This window comes from Jatropha curcas, chromosome 5, assembly GCF_041381405.1.
Source record: "Jatropha curcas cultivar XTBG-Jc1 chromosome 5, XTBG_Jcur_1.0, whole genome shotgun sequence".
Taxonomy (NCBI): Eukaryota; Viridiplantae; Streptophyta; class Magnoliopsida; order Malpighiales; family Euphorbiaceae; genus Jatropha; species Jatropha curcas.
In genome coordinates this window covers 17,122,546-17,140,272 of record NC_143155.1, presented here as the reverse complement: position 1 = coordinate 17,140,272, position 17,727 = coordinate 17,122,546, and the positions used below count along the sequence as shown (strand labels likewise).

Sequence of the window (17,727 nt, the reverse complement as noted above, 5' to 3'; positions counted from 1 at the left end):
ACGCCTCGTCAATATATCAAATCAATGAAAATATGAATTTTTTTGTTGAAACGAGATATTTCTGATCATTCAAGAAAAAAATAAAATAAAAATAAAATTTAAAAATTTCAATTTTTTTTATGTAAGCAGCCGATATCTGGACTCTATTATCAGGAACCGTCTAATCCGGCTTGAACCTTAGTAACGGTTAAAGGCTTATCGCTCCTTCCAGTTGATGCATTTAATTGGGATGAAACACAAGAGCTCTTCCCACACTAGCGTGCTTTGCCAATTGAGCTACAACCAACAGGTAAAAATCTCTATTTTTATTGGTTTAATCTATTAACGGACCTATCAACCTGAGTCTAAACAATTTTTTTTTTTTTTTTTTAAATTTCTCCTTTGCAAAGGAAGGAAGAAAATATAACATAGCTAGATGATTGGCCATACTGACACATCAGCCACATTGTGATCGAAAAAATCCACACCCCACCCCAGTCGGTGGCAAATGGAAGTATTATCCTTTTCAAAGCCCTTCTTTTTCATCTCTCTCTTTTTTGCTTTCTCTTTGCTTCACCAATTCATCTCCCCTCTCTCACTCTTGCATTATAAATCTGTCATTCTGCTCCTCTATTTTCTCCCCCTTTTCCTTTACCCTCTTCTCAGCCTTCAACATTTTAAACAAATTAATTCCTAAGTGGCATTCCATGTGCATTGGAATCACACTCTTCTGCTTTCTGCGATATATTAACCCCACCGTCCATCCATTATTATAATACTTTTCAATTCCTACATATATACTCTCATCTCTCCTCTTTCTCTTTCAGTACGTATAATACTTGTATATTACATTCCTTTCCTTTCCATCAACAAGTTTACTGCAAAAAGAATGGGTGAAGAAGCTAAACAAGTGAGATTTTTAACTTCTTTCAAGCTTATTTTTTGTTTGTTCTGTAAGGTTTTTGAGGCGAACGTGTTTTGATTTAATGAATGGGTTCTTTGCAGGCAGAGGCCAAGCCAGAAGCCAAACCAGAGGAAAAGGCTGAAGAGAAGAAAGAAGAGAAGAAAGAAGAGCCAAAACCACCGTCTCCCTTTGTCTTGTTTGTGGACTTGCATTGTGTGGGATGTGCTAAAAAGATTGAGAAGTCTATCATGAAAATTAGAGGTCTCCTTCTTTTCTTGTTTGAAATATTTATAAGTAAAAACTTGAGGTTTTCTTCAAAAAGATTACAAATTTTCATCTATTAGTAATTTTTATATAAAATAAAAAGAAATTATAGTACTTTTTGTCTTCGTACTCAGGTCAGGATGATATTTAAGTAGATATGTATTTATTAATGTGAACAGGTGTGGAGGGAGTAGTGATAGATATGGCTCAAAACCAAGTTACTATAAAAGGAATAATAGAACCTCAAGCTGTTTGCAACAGAATCACCAAGAAAACTAAAAGAAGAGCTAAAGTTTTGTCTCCATTGCCTGAAGCTGAGGGTGAACCAATGCCTCAACTTGTCAAATCACAGGTCTCAACCTACCAACCTTTTATTTATTTTTCAATTAATCATTTAATTGGCTTTTTCGAAAACATTATTTAAGAAATCTCTCTATTTTAAGTTTCTTATAGTTTATTAGTTTATCTAATTTGGATACTAATTATGTTTTGAAGTCGGTCTTAAATTTTAATATGGTATCGGAATCCGTTCTCTTTTTGATTTAATATATTATATATCAAAATCTAATGCATTAATGAAAAAGTATTGTTTATCCTAATATTAGTTAAAGGTGTTACATTTTCTTTTTTTAATGCTATTTCCAGGTTAGTGAATCAACAACTGTGGAGCTTAACGTCAACATGCACTGTGAGGCCTGTGCTGAGCAACTTAAAAGAAAGATACTCAAAATGAGAGGTAATATTATATAATATAAAATTAGAATTACCAACTCAACAAGTTGATTGTGAGTGACCAACTGAAAGAAAGGTGACATAGGAATGCAATTTTCTTGGGTGGGTGAATGGTTCCCACCCAGATATTGTCCCCACCTACCTGCTGATGGTGGGCCATGCTTGATGTAATACATGGCAGTTAGATAGAGGCATCACTGGATCTCTCTGATCTAGCTCTTCCATAAATAGAGAACTTGACCATGGAGAATTCATATTCTGAAGGGTCTTTCTTACCCTAATGAAAAGGAAAATCAAAGAGCAAAACTACTACGAAGTTGACAAAAAAAAAAAAAAAATCAACTTTCCAATGTCACTTTTCAAACCTAATGTGCAATGCCTATAATATTGTATATGAACCGGATCTAGGCAAATCTAATCTATCAACGTAACATGTCACGTGGTTGAAACTCAGGACTTGTTGTCTACTTTATATTGATGTAAAAGTTTTGTCTCTGTTAATTTTGACAAATTTGAATGTATAAATTACAGGAGTGCAAACAGCTACAACGGAGTTAAGCACAGGGAAAGTAACAGTCACAGGAACAATGGACCCAGAAAAGCTAGTTGATTATGTTTATAGACGCACAAAAAAGCAAGCAAAGTTAGTTCCACAACCAGAACCTGAACCAGAAAAGAAAGAAGAAGAGAAACCAGCTGCTGCTCCTGAAGAAGCAAAACCAGCAGAAGAGAAAAAAGAAGAAAATACAGAGAAAAAAGAAGAGCAAAAACCCCCAGAAGCTCCAGAATCCAATGATAAGAAAGGAGAAGAAAACAAAGACCCACAAAATAATAATACTGAGAATAAAGAAGAAGAAGCCAAAAAGGAAGAAGCTAATAGTGAAATCATATCTGCCATTGATGAAGAGAATATGAAGAGGATGATGTATTATTATCAACCTCTTTATGTGATTGAGCGAATCCCACCGCCTCAGCTTTTTAGCGATGAGAATCCCAATGCATGTTCAATTTCATGATTGTAATAATTAATAAATATATATATTAAATGTAATTGCATGCATATATTTCCACTCTGATGAGAATTTTAGAGAAGCTCGATCAGTGGAAGGTGAGTGAAGAATGGGAATTGTTTTAGCTCTAAACCCATTAATTACTAATAATCAATTAAAATCGTCATTCTGTATTTTATGTTCCGCATATTAAAATTAAATGAAATTAATGAATCAAATGAATGGTTTATTTTTATCAGCAAAAATAATTAATTTTTTTATTAAAAATTTGGAAAAATTTAATAAATCCAAGCAATTCAGGCCAAGTGTATCCTCACATATCTAAGTTTTAGCTTGAAAATGTTAGTAGCAAAATCTCGTCATACATAAATAAAACCCCAGCCAAAATATCTGTTATCACTTTCCCTGAGTCGCGAACAATATAAATGACAGTAATTTTTTGCAAGTGTACAAAAATCGCAATAAGTAATATGGAATGAGTAGAATATCGTTTCCATAGGGATTATATACCAAGTACCAAAATTATGTTAATCTATTATTATTTAAACGACAATAAAGGGGAATTATTGTAAAAAATTTTAAAATAAATAATTAAAAGAGAACAAAAATAAATCAAACAACATTATTTGAAGAAAAGAAATCAAGGATTTAAAGCTACTAGGGGTTTTGATTTCGCTTAACTCTATCCAATTTATTTTATTAGTTCGTTAATCAATTTTAATTGTTCAAGTTGGGAAAACAACCCTAAAATCACTAACAAACTCTCCCGATGTTTCGTTAGCTATTTTAATCCAAACTAATTACCTATCTTCCAATTGCGTAATCAAACATGAATTAAATTATTAAGTTTTGTGGTTTGTTTTGTGAATTCATAACCTAAGGTCATTAACTTATGAAAACCCCCCATGAGTCAAATCATATAGCTTCTGCATCAAGTTATTATTCTCATGTAATTTATTACCTTTTTCATATCAAAAACTCTGCCTAGAAGCATTAAGTTTAATAATAAATTATACTTTGAATAAAGAAAAACAAATCTAATATTATAAATTGGAAAAAAAATTAAGCTACATCAAAACCTTAGTATGAGAATTTAGTTCGACATATTAATTAAATAAAACTCAATAATACTTGAATAAAATTCCATAATCAATCAAAATAATGAAAGAATAAAACAAGTTTAAGAGTTTAGAGATAAAAACTAGGCAACAAATAACATGGACAGCTTCCTTGAATCTTGGTACAAATCTTGAATACTTGAAGTCTTTGGGAGAAAGAAGAAACAATAGAACAAGAATGATCAAAAACTGGAGATCTCTCTACAATGAGTGGCTCCTCTCTTTACTTCTTGAGAGAAAATCCGACTTCGTTTAGGAAATAGAATTCTTATCTATTAGATAAGAAATCTTTTTGGAGATAGAAAACTGTTTAGGCTTTGGATTTCTTTTCAGTTAGGACTTTTTCATCTTCCTAAATCGGATTAGATCTTGATTTGTATGTCAGAAAAATATTTGAGGTGGGCCCATGTAAGTTATAGAAACTGGCTGGCGTTTTTGATTGAAGACAGCACCTAATTCGTAGCACGGGCGTGCTGTTTTGCACGGTCTTGGCGTGCCAGAGTCTGAGCTCTAAGGATGGTTAAGCACAGACCGTGCTCAGCGACACGTCCAGAGAAGGATCTGTGGCACGGGTGTGCCCCATAGCACGGCTAAGGCGTGCTAGGCTCTGAGTCTCCAGGATGAAATGCATCACGGGCGTGCTTAAGCAACCACACCCTGAGGTCCTCTTAGGCATGGGCGTGCCAGATAGCACGGTCTGGCGTGCTAGAGTCTAAATCTCCTCTTGATTTTCCTTAAGTTCAGCACGGGCGTGCTAATGTGGACGGTCAGGGCGTGCTAGAGCCTGAGTGTTTTGCTTTATTTTGCTCTTTTCTGTGCTAAAACCCTATAAATTTCTTTAAGATCAAGTGGATTATGATTCAAGGATACTTTACACAAAAACATAAATAAAACTAATTAAAATAATTAAAACCACTAAAATTCCTAATAAAAGCTATATTAAAAATACTATAAAAATAACGCCTATTAAAATTCCTCAAACTTAAACCATTGCTTGTCCTCAAGCAACAAAACTAAAAATAAAAGATAAACACAAGCTAAACAAACTAACAAAGCTAGCTTAATATGGTTGGAGATAATTATTCACAATTTCAAAAGTATAAAAAATCATTAACATGAGAATAAATCAAGTGTTTCCCATGCTAATTATATTCTAGCAAAATTTTAATTTTTAATGAAACACATTCCTTAATTTAAACATAAGTTAATGAGATTTTCAACACCAATAATTATTGAACTATGATAAGTAGAATATGAATTTTCACAAAAAATTATTTAACCCTTAATTAATATGTTTAACAATATAAATTCAACATTCCCATAGGCAAAATTAGTCATCCCTTCTCCACAATCGAAATGCATACAATTTAAAAGGATCAAAAGGTCTTTATTTCAATTGTAATGGGGTTTTAGGGGTATAATTTTAGCTAAACAAAGAAAAAGGATAAAAAGATAGACAAAGGGCACAGAAAATGCAGAATATCAAGATTTTCATTATATGAAAACAAAATTTTCTTTGTAAAGGGAGATTAATCTTAAAGTTCTTCACTAGCTCAAAATTAGAGATACTTTGGCAAGTTCTTTTCATAATACTTTGATAATTTCTTCCTTGCTTTAATTCCCCAAACTTGAATTTTTGATTGATTGCTTCTTTTATGGGGTCTTTCTCTTTGTTTTTCTACTTGCTTCACTTGCTAGTATTAATGATATTTTTCTCCCTTTTGTTGCTATGTTTTAACAGAAATCAAATCCTTCAATTATACATTATTGCACTTAGGGTAGAAAATTAAGTTGGTTTAATGGCTAGGCTTAATAAGGGTGAACAATAAAATTTGGATATAGGTTTCAAATTGGTTGCAAAAGTTACATTTTAATTTAGTTGGCCTAGGCTAAATAAGGAGTTCAACAAAGAATGCCTAAATCATCTCTTTCTAAATATAAGCATTTAAAAATTTTGTTTCAAAGGAAATTCTAATTTGTTCTAGGAATGCTAAGGTTAAATAAATTTTGATTAAAATACTTCTATATATCATATATTTCACAAAAAATTAGATTTTATAATCTTAGAAACAAATAGTTAAACATAGGAATTATGTTAAGTCAAAAATTAAAGCTCAAACATACTAGACTAGAAAAAACAACTAAATTTATCACAAGTTAGTAAATTATGATAATTTTCAAGCTTGCTCACAATTATTCCAACCATATTAAGCTAATAAAAACAAACAAACAAAATAAAATAAAATTTTAACTAAAATTTTCTTTCCCCCAACTTAATCTAGCACATTGTCCCCAATGTATGCAAAAATAGGACCACTTCCCCAAACTTATCATATTATCAATAATGTAATAAAAGAATAAGAGAGTGTAGTAATCATTACCCTCATTGTATTGAAAAATATAATAGAGCCGGGTGTTGAAATTTATCAAAGCTATAAAATCAGAAAAACACTAAAAGCAAGAATAGATAATATCTAAAGTAGAAACTGAAAAGCAACAATTGAATCAAAATCCAAGATATAATATCCAATATACAAAAACAAAAATCAAAATAAAAAGCAAACGAAAAGAAGTCAAAATCCATCAAGATTCAGGTGGTGGAGGTGGATGTGGCTACAATAATTGAATGACAGTTTGGAGTTGATCAGTAATTCCCTGATATTGGCCTTGCAAGGTGTCAATACGAGAGTCGAGGCTCCCGTGCATAATCTCTATGGACTGGAACTTGTCAGCAATCATGGACTCCATTCTGTTAAGGCGAGTGTCAAACGTGTCCATTCGGGATATCATCCATGCAAGAACTTAATCGTTGGACATGTTCGATGCTCCCTAAAAAGACGGACCAGCTCTAGAAGTACTTGCACCAGAAGAAGTACCAAAAGCAGGGAAAGGAGTCGGATTACCCTCCTCCATGTTAGTGTCATCGGCATCCTCAGCCTCCTCATCATCAGAACTTTCCTCTCGAGAATCCACTATCCGATACAAATCTCTTACTTTTTCCACCAACTTCATATGAATCATGACATCTAAGTCTAGCCTAGTGCCCTTTCCTCCTCCCACACTATCATAAACTAGTCTAGTGGGGTTCTAAACTGTCAGATATGCTGCAATTCAGGTTATAAAGCACCCCATCATAATAGCTCCTTTATCCGCCCGTGCCACTCTAGACCATCGTAAACGTAGCCAGTAACCAACATTCAACAAAATCCCCTGATCAATTGCCCATATAAAGTATAATTCTTTCAGCTCAATACCCCATCACTCTTATTTCTCCCAAAAATAGTGTTGGTTAGGAATTTGTGAATATACCTCAAGGCATGGTTTCTCAATTTTGATGCTTTCAAAAACCTAGGATTATAATTATTTTCTCCTGTTAAAACAGTCCATGTACTGCGGTCCCTAGAATCCATAAGTATTTGATTAAAGGCATTTTCAGTGGGAAATCCAAATATGTGACTAACCTCGTTTACGGAAAGTTCAAAATTTCTCCCAAACAACCTGAATTTAATTTTACTAGGGAAGTCAAATAGGCGAATAACAAAAGAATAGGAACTCAAAAACTCTAAAGTTAGAGGGGCATAAACAAGATCTTTCATGCTAATAAATTGTTCCCACCCAATACGCCAAAGGGGTTCTAAAACAGCATCCCTAAGCCCCACTTGTGCTAGTGCAGATTCATCAATAAACCTATTTGGAAAAATAGGGCGAAGAGATAGTTTGTTGTACCTTTCTTGTTGTTTAGGTGAGTAAATTTCAAATGGAGGAGGAGCCGGAGCTGTAGGAGGTGGAACGGGTGGAGGAGAAGCAGCTGAAGATCGAGCAATTGGTCATTGTCTAACAGCTACTGAAGAGGCAGGTCTGATGCGCTTGTATCGTGGAGGCATGGTGAAGGAGAGAAGTGAAGAAATTTGGTGTTTGGTGCATTTGGGTTGAGAGAAAAAGAGAGAAAATTGAAGAGATGGAGGAGGCGGCTAGGGCATGCGATTTGGGAAAAGAATGAAATGAGGGCGTGCTCTTTAAATAGAGGCACGTTTTAATGCGCAGGTCTGAATGTGGCACAGTCGTGCTACTCGGCACGGTCAGGGCGTGCGCGCTTCTGTCTCTTTGAGGCAGTGGCGGGCACGGACATGCGTATTGGCACGTTTGGGGCGTGCGCGCCTCTAACCTGCAGAAGAAAATTTTTGCTTACCTGGCACGGGTGTGCTGGAAGGCACAGTGCGGGCGTGCGAGGCTCTGACTTTGGAAACGATTTTCTCTTCTCTTGACGCACAGGCGTGTCATTGAGCATGGCTTTGGGCGTGCAAGCTGCAAAAACCTTGCCTTATATAGCACGAGTGTGCTAGCCTCTGACCTTCAAGAATGATTTCCACCTCTTTGAGGCATGGCCGTGCTGATGAGCACGGTCAGGGCGTGTTAGCCTCTGACTTTCGAGAGTGATGTCCACCTCTTGGAAGCACGGCCGTGTTGATGAGCACGGCTAGGGCGTGCTATCTTTTGGACTTCTACTTGTACCTGAAAGAATTTGATTGAAACAGAAGAACAATTATGGAGAAAATTTTGGGAAATTTATAACAAAAATAACAAAAATAAATTGAAATAAGAAGGTTCAGGAAAATAATATGGGTTGTCTCCTACAAGCACTTTTGTTTAACATTTTTAAGCTCGACGCACTAAAACCGGTTTAGGCTAAACAAGACTGATGGTGTTTTTGACTGTGTTGGAGTATGTGGGTAATCCTACATCGGATAAATACAACCAACTAAAAGGGCATATAATGTGAAGGGTGAACCAACCAAAATGGCTTAGGTCATTTTGTGTTAAAGGTAAGCCTAACTCATTATAAGCCTAATATTAAATAAATAATTGAATTTGATTTGATTAATTGCTCCTAGGGCCTAGATTCTCAACATGGTATCAGAGCCTGGGACCCGAACCTGCATGAGGGAAGTTCCCGTGTTGGGTTGTACCCTGATGAACCCATGTGTTGGGCCATCGTATGCTTGTCAAGTGGGTAGTCCCACTTGAGGGGGGAGTGTTGGAGTATGTGGGTAATCCCACATCGGATAAATACAACTAACTAAAAGGGCATATAATGTGAAGGGTGAACCAACCAAAATGGCTTAGGCCATTTTGTGTTAAAGGTAAGCCTCACTCATTATAAGCCTAATATTAAATAAATAATTGAATTTGATTTGATTAATTGCTCCTAAGGCCCAGATTCTCAACAGACTGGATCAAAGTTTCCATTTTGGTAAACCTTTAAGCGTTGAGCATTGACTTTGAAACTCCTGTCACCATCCACTATGTCAATGGCCCCATGTGGAAAAATTTCTTTGATCGTGAATGAGCCAAACCATCTAGAGCGCAACTTACCTGGGAACAGATGGAGTCTTGAGTTATAGAGCAACACCTGTTGACCTACCTGTAGATTCCTTAGGATAATATGCTTATCATGCCGTTGTTTGGTGCGGTCTTTATAGATTTTGGCATTCTCATAAGCATGGAGTCGCATTTCATCCATCATATTCAATTGAAGCAACCTTTTCTGACCAACTACCTTAGCATTAAAGTTAAGAAATTGGATTGCCCAATATGCCTTGTGTTCTAACTCAACAGGGAGGTGACAAGCCTTACCATAGACCATTCAATATGGAGACATACTAATTGGTGTTTTGAATGCAGTTCTATAAGCCCATAGAGCATCATTGAGTTTCTTGGACCAGTCATTCCTAGATTTGCCAACTGTGGTCTCCAGAATCTTCTTAATTTCTCTATTAGTGACTTCTACTTATCCACTTGTTTGTGGGTGATATGGAGTACCTACACGATGAGTAACACCATATTTTGAAAGGAGAGAATCTAAGTACTTGTTGCAAAGTGCTTACCTCTGTCTGTGATTATTGCTCTTGGGGTGCCATGACGTGTGAAAATATATCTCTTGATGAAGTTCATCACACTCTTGGCATCATTATTGGGAAGGGCAACAGCTTTCACCCACTTCGAGACATAGTCTACCGCTACTAGAATGTATTGGTTGGAGTAAGAGGATGGAAAAGGTCCCATAAAATCTAAGCCCCAAATATCAAAGATCTCCACTTCAAGGATATTATTTAAAGGCATCTCATGTCGCTTTGAGATGTTACCTAACCTTTGACAATGATCACAAAGACGAACAAAGTTAAAAGCATCTTTAAATAAGTTAGGCCAATACAAACTGCTTTCCAAGATACGCGCTGCCTTCTTGCTTGCTCCAAAGTGTCCCCCACATTCCATTGAATGATAGAATCAAAGGACACTTTCCATTTCCTCTTCCGGTATACATCGTCGAAAGAGCTTATCACTATAATATTTGAACAAGAAAGGCTTCTCCCAATAGTAATATTTGAGATCATGAAAAAGTTTTTTCTTTTGTTGATAAGAAAGATTGGGAGGAGTGATTTTGCAAACAATGTTGTTAACTATATCGGCATACCATGGAGCTTGTGTGTTTGCTAAAAGGAGAAGATGTTCATAGGGAAACTCTTCATTGATTTGTAATTTTGTTTGCTCTTCTTCCCCCAACTCGAGCCTGGATAAGTGGTTTGCTACGAGGTTCTCGGTTCCTTTTTTATTGCGAATCTCTAGATCAAATTCCTGCAAAAGAAGAACCCAATGGATTAATCTAGGCTTTGCATCTTTCTATTCTAATAAATACTTAATGGCAGAGTGATCAGTGTAAACTATTGTGGCTCCAATCAAATAAGCCCTAAATTTATCAAAAGCAAAAACAATAGCTAGAATTCTTTTTTAGTGGTGGCATAATTTAATTGTGCATCATTCAATGTGCGACTAGCATAATAAATGACGTGCAACTTCTTTTCCTTTCTTTACCCAAGAACAGCTCCAACAGCATGATCACTAGCATCACACATAAGTTCAAAGGGGAGATTCCAATCTGTTTTCGTCGAAAATCCCCCCGAAGGACCCGAAAACATCCTTTTTGTGTTTTTTGATAAAATGTGTTTATTTTTTATGCGGTGCCGATAAATCGGTCTTATAAACAATTTTGAGTCGCCACCCATTATTTAGGCAATGGGACCGTTTTTATAAAAATGACTCCATTTTAAACCCAATTTTATTTTAAGGCCAAATTATTTTAAAAGACTGGTCAGGCGCACCAATGCGATTCTGGGTAAGGGAATTGGGTACGTCGGCCCGTTGAAAGCCGACGCCCGAAAAAACCGGCCTCTATTAACCTATGATTTCTAATTTATTTTAGTTAGAAAAGCCAAATTATTTATTTACTTAAACCCAACCCAAATAAATCAGACCGAGTTCCTATTTGAAAAATTATTTAATCGTCCCAAATAAATCTAATTATCACATAGCAATTATTCAAATTAAAGCAATTAAACCAAATAAATAAAAGAGACCCGCTCTTGCCTTATGGTTCAAGGCGGGTGACAAACCGACTCAAAAATATGTAATGGAATAAGTAAATGACCCGCTCTTGCCTTATGGTTAAAGGCGGGTAACAAACCGGATCCAAAAATATATATACAGATTGAATCAAAAATTAAATCCATAAACCAATAAAAATTCATACAAATAATAAAATAATAAAATTCATACAAATAAATATATATAATCACATTTTAATATTTTAAGCTCAATTAAATTATAATGGCATTCTCAGATTTATTGAAGAAATTAAACTTTATTTTTGTACAAAATTTATATTTTTTTTTATTTATTATTTCTGGAAAAATTGATGAATAGTACTGTTCATCGATGAACAAACAGTTACTATTCATCGATCATTTCTGGGAAAAATAATGAATAGTGCATGAATAGTGTATGAACAGTATCAATTTCTGGAAAAATTAAGAACATTCACTGTTCATCGATGAACAGACAGTTACTGTTCATCGATTAAATTCTGGGAAAATTAAAAAACAGTTACTGTTCATTGAACAAACAGTTACTGTTCATCGATTATTTCTGGGAATATTGATGAACAGTTACTGTTCATCGATGAACATTTATGTGATTTTTGCCCAGAATCCATTTTTAAGTATTTTTTACATTATTTCTTGTTCAAATGTAATTTAAGGACACATAAAATGGCCAAATATGAACAGAATATAATTTAAAGAAGCTTAAAATATTAAAATCACAAGAATATGTAAAAACACAAAAATATGTAAAAAAAAAATACAAAAAAAACATTAAAGAAATTACCTGATCCTCAGATTGAGGACTGTAAATGGATCAAGATCTCCAGAAGCTTTTTTACAAGGATTGATATATTTTTTAATCTTTTGATTTTTTTTTCTTTTTATGATTTAAATCACCTAAAATTTATATCTAACACCAATTTCTCTCAAATCAATTCATAAGAATTTTTTTGAGACAAATATTGGCATCACAGTATTTTTTTTTTTTAGGATTTTGCCGTTTGTGAAGTTGTGAGATTGTGTGTGTTGTTGTGAAAATTGTGAGAAAGAGATGAATTTATAGAGCTAGGTTAACACTGTAGCACACGGTACTGTAGCACTATAATACTGTAGCGCGTAGCTACTGTAGCACTAGGACACTGTAGCACACGTTAGCTACTGTAGCACGAGTCTTTTTCTTTTTTCTTTTTTTTTTTTTAAATTTTATTTTATTTTATTTAAATCCTTGGATTAAAAGGCTTCCAAATAGCATTAATCCATTTATCCTTGTGTCCTCATCGGATCAGGCGGGGCATAAAAAACACGCGTCAACAGTTTGCCCCCCCACTTTAGCATTAATTGCATAAACGATTAATGTTAAAGTGGCCTACTGACGCGTCTTCAATCTAGTAATCATCTTCAAAGCTCGGTTTGGTTGGCTCGAAGGATTTTGGGATGATTCGATCATCTGGTCACCTTCTCAGCTCAGTCTGATCGGCTTTGTTGGCTCCAGTCGGATTGGTAATGACCTCCAAAACTCGGTCTGATTGGTTTTGAAGATACCTCCGAAGCTCGGTCTGATTGGCTCGAAGGATTTTTGGATGGCCCTGGTCAACTTCGTAATTCACCATCATTGACCTGAAAGCACTTTCAAAAAGAAAAGAGCAATTTCTGTGTACAAACAGATCATGTCTTTATTAGATGTTGGGGCTTCACATGCCCCCATGCATTAATAATCACAAATTATAATTTTGCACTAAGGCAAAGAGCAATTTATGTGTGCATACAGATTTCACTTGGTGCAACGTATGTAAACATACAAGACTTGCTGGGTGTAATGTCCGTAAACATATAGGACCCGCTTGGTGCAATGTCCGTAAACATACAGGACTTGCTTTGTGGGATGTCCGTAAACATACAGGACTTTTGGTGCAATGTCCGTAAACATACAAGACTTGCTTGGTGGGATGTCCGTAAATATACAGGACTTGTTTGATGCAATGTCCGTAAACATACGGGACATTTTTTATGCCATTTCCATAAACATACGGGACATGTTTGATGCAATGTCCGTAAACATACAAGACTTGCTTGGTGGGATGTCCGTAAATATACAGGACTTGTTTGATGCAATGTCCGTAAACATACGGGACATTTTTTATGCCATGTCCGTAAACATACGGGACATGTTTGATGCAATGTCCGTAAACATACAAGACTAGCTTGGTGGGATGTCCGTAAACATACAGGACATGTTTGATGCAATGTCTGTAAACATACAAGACTTGCTTGGTGGGATGTCCGTAAATATACAGGACATGTTTGATGCAATGTCTGTAAACATACAAGACTTGCTTGGTGGGATGTCCGTAAACATACAGGACATGTTTTGTGTAAAGAGCAATTGCTGTATACATACAGATTTCGCCCTTCGGATCGGTAACAATCTCCAAAACTCGGCCTGATTGGTTTTGAAGATACCTTCGCAGCTCGGTCTGATTGGCCTTGAAGGATTTTGATTTGAATTGAATTTGATCATCTGGTCGCATCCAAAGCTCAGTCTGATCGGCTCTATAGGCTCCCTTTAGATCGGTAACAATCTCCAAAACTCGGTCTGATTGGTTTTGAAGATACCTTCGCAGCTCGGTCTGATTGGCCTTGAAGGATTTTGATTTGAATTGATTTTGATCATCTGGTCGCGTCTAAAGCTCAGTCTGATCGGCTCTATAGGCTCCCTTTAGATCGGTAACAATCTCCAAAACTCGGTCTGATTGGTTTTGAAGATACCTTCGCAGCTCGGTCTGATTGGCCTTGAAGGATTTTGATTTGAATTGATTTTGATCATCTGGTCGCGTCTAAAGCTCAGTCTGATCGGCTCTATAGGCTCCCTTTAGATCGGTAACAATCTCCAAAACTCGGTCTGATTGGTTTTGAAGATACCTTCGCAGCTCGGTCTGATTGGCCTTGAAGGATTTTGATTTGAATTGATTTTGATCATCTGGTTGCGTCTAAAGCTCAGTCTGATCGGCTTTGTCGGCTCCCGTCGGATCTGTGATCAACTCCAAAGCTTGGTCTGATCGGCTTTGAAGTCACCTCCGAAGCGCGGTCTGATTGGCTCGAAGAATTTGAATTTGAAAATCTGGTCACCTCCTCAGCTCGGTTTGATCGGCTTTGTCGGCTCCCGTTGAATCTATGAATGACTCCAAAACTCGGTTTGATTGGTTTTGAAGACACCTCCTCAACTCACTTTGATTGGCTTTAGAGGATTCTGTCGAATTTGTGATCTCTCCAAAGCTCGGTTAGATTGGCTTTGAAGACACCTCCGAGGCTCGGTTTGATCGGCCTGAAGGCTCCAGTTTCAAGGTTCTGTTGAATTGACCTGAAAACATTTTCAAAAGAAAGAGCAATCTCTTTAGCTCGGCATAGTCGGCTTCAGAGAATGTTTGAAAAGAGACCAAAGCACGGCGTAGTCGGCTTGGTTGTTTACTTCCTCAGCTCGGCGTAGTCGGCTTCAGAGAGTTTGAAAAGAGACCAAAGCACGGTGTAGTCGGCTTGGTTGTTTACTTCCTCAGCTCGGCGTAGTCGGCTTCAGAGAGTTTGAAAAGAGACCAAAGCACAGCATAGTCGGCTTGGTTGTTTACTTCCTCAGCTCGGCGTAGTCGGCTTTAGAGAGTTTGAAAACAGACCAAAGCACGGCATAGTCGGCTTTGTTGTTCACCTCTTTAGCTCGGTGTAGTCGGCTTCAGGGGATTTTGAAAAGAATCCAAAGCACGGTTTGATCGGCTTTGTTGTCCACCTCCTCAGCTCAGTTTGATCAGCTAGGGAGGATTTTGTTGTTGAAAAGACCTGAAGGCTCCAGTCGGACTACTTTAGCGTTCTAAGCATTGGCAGTCATCTGGCCACGTTCAAGGGTTCTGTCGAGAAGAGCAATTTCTCCTCAGCTCAGTTTAATCAACTTCGGAGTTTTTAGTATGGAGAATGTCTTGATCAGCTTCGCAATACACCATCACTGATCAAGAAAGGGACCCAGCTTCGCAATACATCATCACTGCTTGGTGGGACCTAACGGCTTTGAGAGACCATCACTGGTTGGTCATTGAGATTGTCCTGATCAGCTTCGCAATACATCATCACTAATCAGGAAAGGGATTGACTCAATCAACTTCGCAATACATCATCATTGACCGGGAGGAGAAAACCCAAACAGCTTCGCAATACATCATCACTGTTCGGAGGTTGAAATTGTTCTGATTAGCTTCGCAAAAGGGATTAACTCGATCAACTTCGCAATACATCATCATTGATCGGGATGAGAAAATCCAAACAGTTTCGCAATACATCATCACTGTTCGGTGGGGTCTAACGCCGGTTGAGCTGAAAAACATTTTCAAAAGGAAAGAGCAATTTCTGTGTACAAACAGATCTTGCCTTTGTTAAATGTTGGAGCATCACATGCCCCCATGCATTAATAATCATGAATTTTGAAATTTGGAATTTTGCATCAGGACAAAAGATTGTATTTTTGCCCCCAGTTTGGAATTCTGTCTTGAGACCAAGAATATTATCTTTTATTGCAACTTTGAATTTAACAAAAGTCTTTTAAATTTTAACAAAAATTGCTGTTTTCTTTTTTTTCTCAAATTTTCAGGTATACTTTTCCTGATGCGGTGTTGAAAGAAAACTTACCTGGAGGTTGAGGGGATGTGCTGAGTTTGCCCCCTGTGTGGCAAGTGACTCCAAATTGATTGTTTTTTAATTTTTTTTTTTGAGACTGTTGCTTTATTTCACTTTATTCGGATGCCTCATCTCCTGCATCTCCGGATGTTTCCACCGCTAATTTTCAATCCAGTGGGGCCCATTCGCATCCCATCATCACCGAAAGCGGATGCTATCCAGTTTGTGATGAGCATCATTTCAACCTAACGAAGCTTATCCACATTCTATCACCACCGAAAACAGATGCCATCCAGCTGACGATGATCATCATTTCAACCTCATGGGGCCTTTCCCCTCCTATAAGTAGGAATCCCATGCTTCATTCTCTCCTCATCCCACAGCATTTGAAACAACTTCTCTTCCATGGCTTTCAGAAATCAAGTCTCATCTTTCGTTCAATCCATCCCTGACGACCTATGGCAGATTCCTCCTATGAACCAACTCGTTTGGGTGAAATATTTCAAAGACCTAAAACCCAACCATGGCTTCTTGTCTTGGCTCGTTGCGCACTTCAATCCTAACACCATGGTTTTTCGGTTTGAAGACTCTGAAGTAACTCCGACTTATGAGGAGATGTGTGCCGTGATGGATCATCATCCTGAACAAGCTGAAACTCCGGCTTTGCCCCCAGGTCCTAGGTATGACCTAGTTGAGGTTGCGGCCTTGTGTCCGATTTACCTTCCAGACGGCATAAACACGGATCGCGGCCTTCCCTTGGAACCTTTCTTGCATAGGGTTTTGTCCATTGACCTAGATTTCTCTTGGATTCGAGCTTGCTGCTTCTTGCTATTGAATGTGTATGCAATGAAGAGTTGTCAGCCTGGAATGGGAGATTTTCGACTTTTGACTGTTGTTCGTGACATGCAATTGCGCCATCATACTGTCTTCATGATGATCATGGGAGAGACAATGTGTTGGGTCAGGGATATTGCGCTTAACATCTCCGATTTCAATGTTCATCATCGCGGTTGTCCACTGCTATTACAAGCCTGGGCTCTGGACTAATTAAGTCTGATTCCTCCGGTGCCAGCTCGCTTAATTCCAACCTATGGATCTGCCATCTTTCAATCTCGGTCTCGGAGACATTTCGATTTCGGAGATAATCCTACAATTCGATGGACTTGTCCTTGGTGGAGGATTAGACTGGTCACGACCGGAAGTATGAACCTCAATTATGTGTTGTATGCCACCATGGTCTATTTTCCCGACAGGATTAGCCGTCAATATGGGGTGATACAGCGTGTGCCCAGAACCCATAACTTTGAGAGTGGTCTGATAACACCGTATCTGTTGACCAATTTGGCTGATCGTTGGCAAAATCGAAACACCATGTATTTAGACGAAGGAACGAAGCCGTTGTTGATTTTCTGTCTCTTCTATGATCAGGCCATGAGCTTTTATTCAATGTATCTGCTCTTCTTTCCATTAATGATTCCGATGACTCTGTCTTTATTAATTCCTACACACATGGACAACACCAGACAACAAAGCTTTTCTTTCAAAATTATTTGCTGTGTTAGTTATTTGGGCCTCCTGCCCTTGGGTTAATAAATGAAAAGCTCATAAAAATGAATTATTATTTAAAGACA

At 37.1% G+C, this 17,727-nt stretch overlaps 1 protein-coding gene across 1 annotated transcript; it reads left to right on the top strand.

The window, feature by feature from the left end:
• The first annotated feature begins 637 nt into the window (after positions 1-637).
• On the top strand, positions 638-3,062 carry LOC105634560 (Heavy metal transport/detoxification superfamily protein). The gene is made up of 5 exons (XM_020679445.3): positions 638-889; positions 985-1,144; positions 1,327-1,499; positions 1,793-1,883; positions 2,411-3,062. The coding sequence occupies exons 1-5, from the start codon at positions 869-871 to the stop codon at positions 2,893-2,895; spliced, it is 930 nt and encodes a 309-aa protein (XP_020535104.2). The 5' UTR covers positions 638-868; the 3' UTR covers positions 2,896-3,062.
• The last annotated feature ends 14,665 nt before the right edge of the window (positions 3,063-17,727 follow it).

Excerpts from the sequence above, each read along its gene's own strand:
- LOC105634560 (XM_020679445.3), top strand. The coding sequence starts at position 869 with ATGGGTGAAGAAGCTAAACAA. Across the intron at positions 1,145-1,326 it reads GTCTATCATGAAAATTAGAG|GTGTGGAGGGAGTAGTGATA; the intron begins GTCTCCTTCTTT and ends TAATGTGAACAG. Across the intron at positions 1,500-1,792 it reads CTCAACTTGTCAAATCACAG|GTTAGTGAATCAACAACTGT; the intron begins GTCTCAACCTAC and ends TGCTATTTCCAG.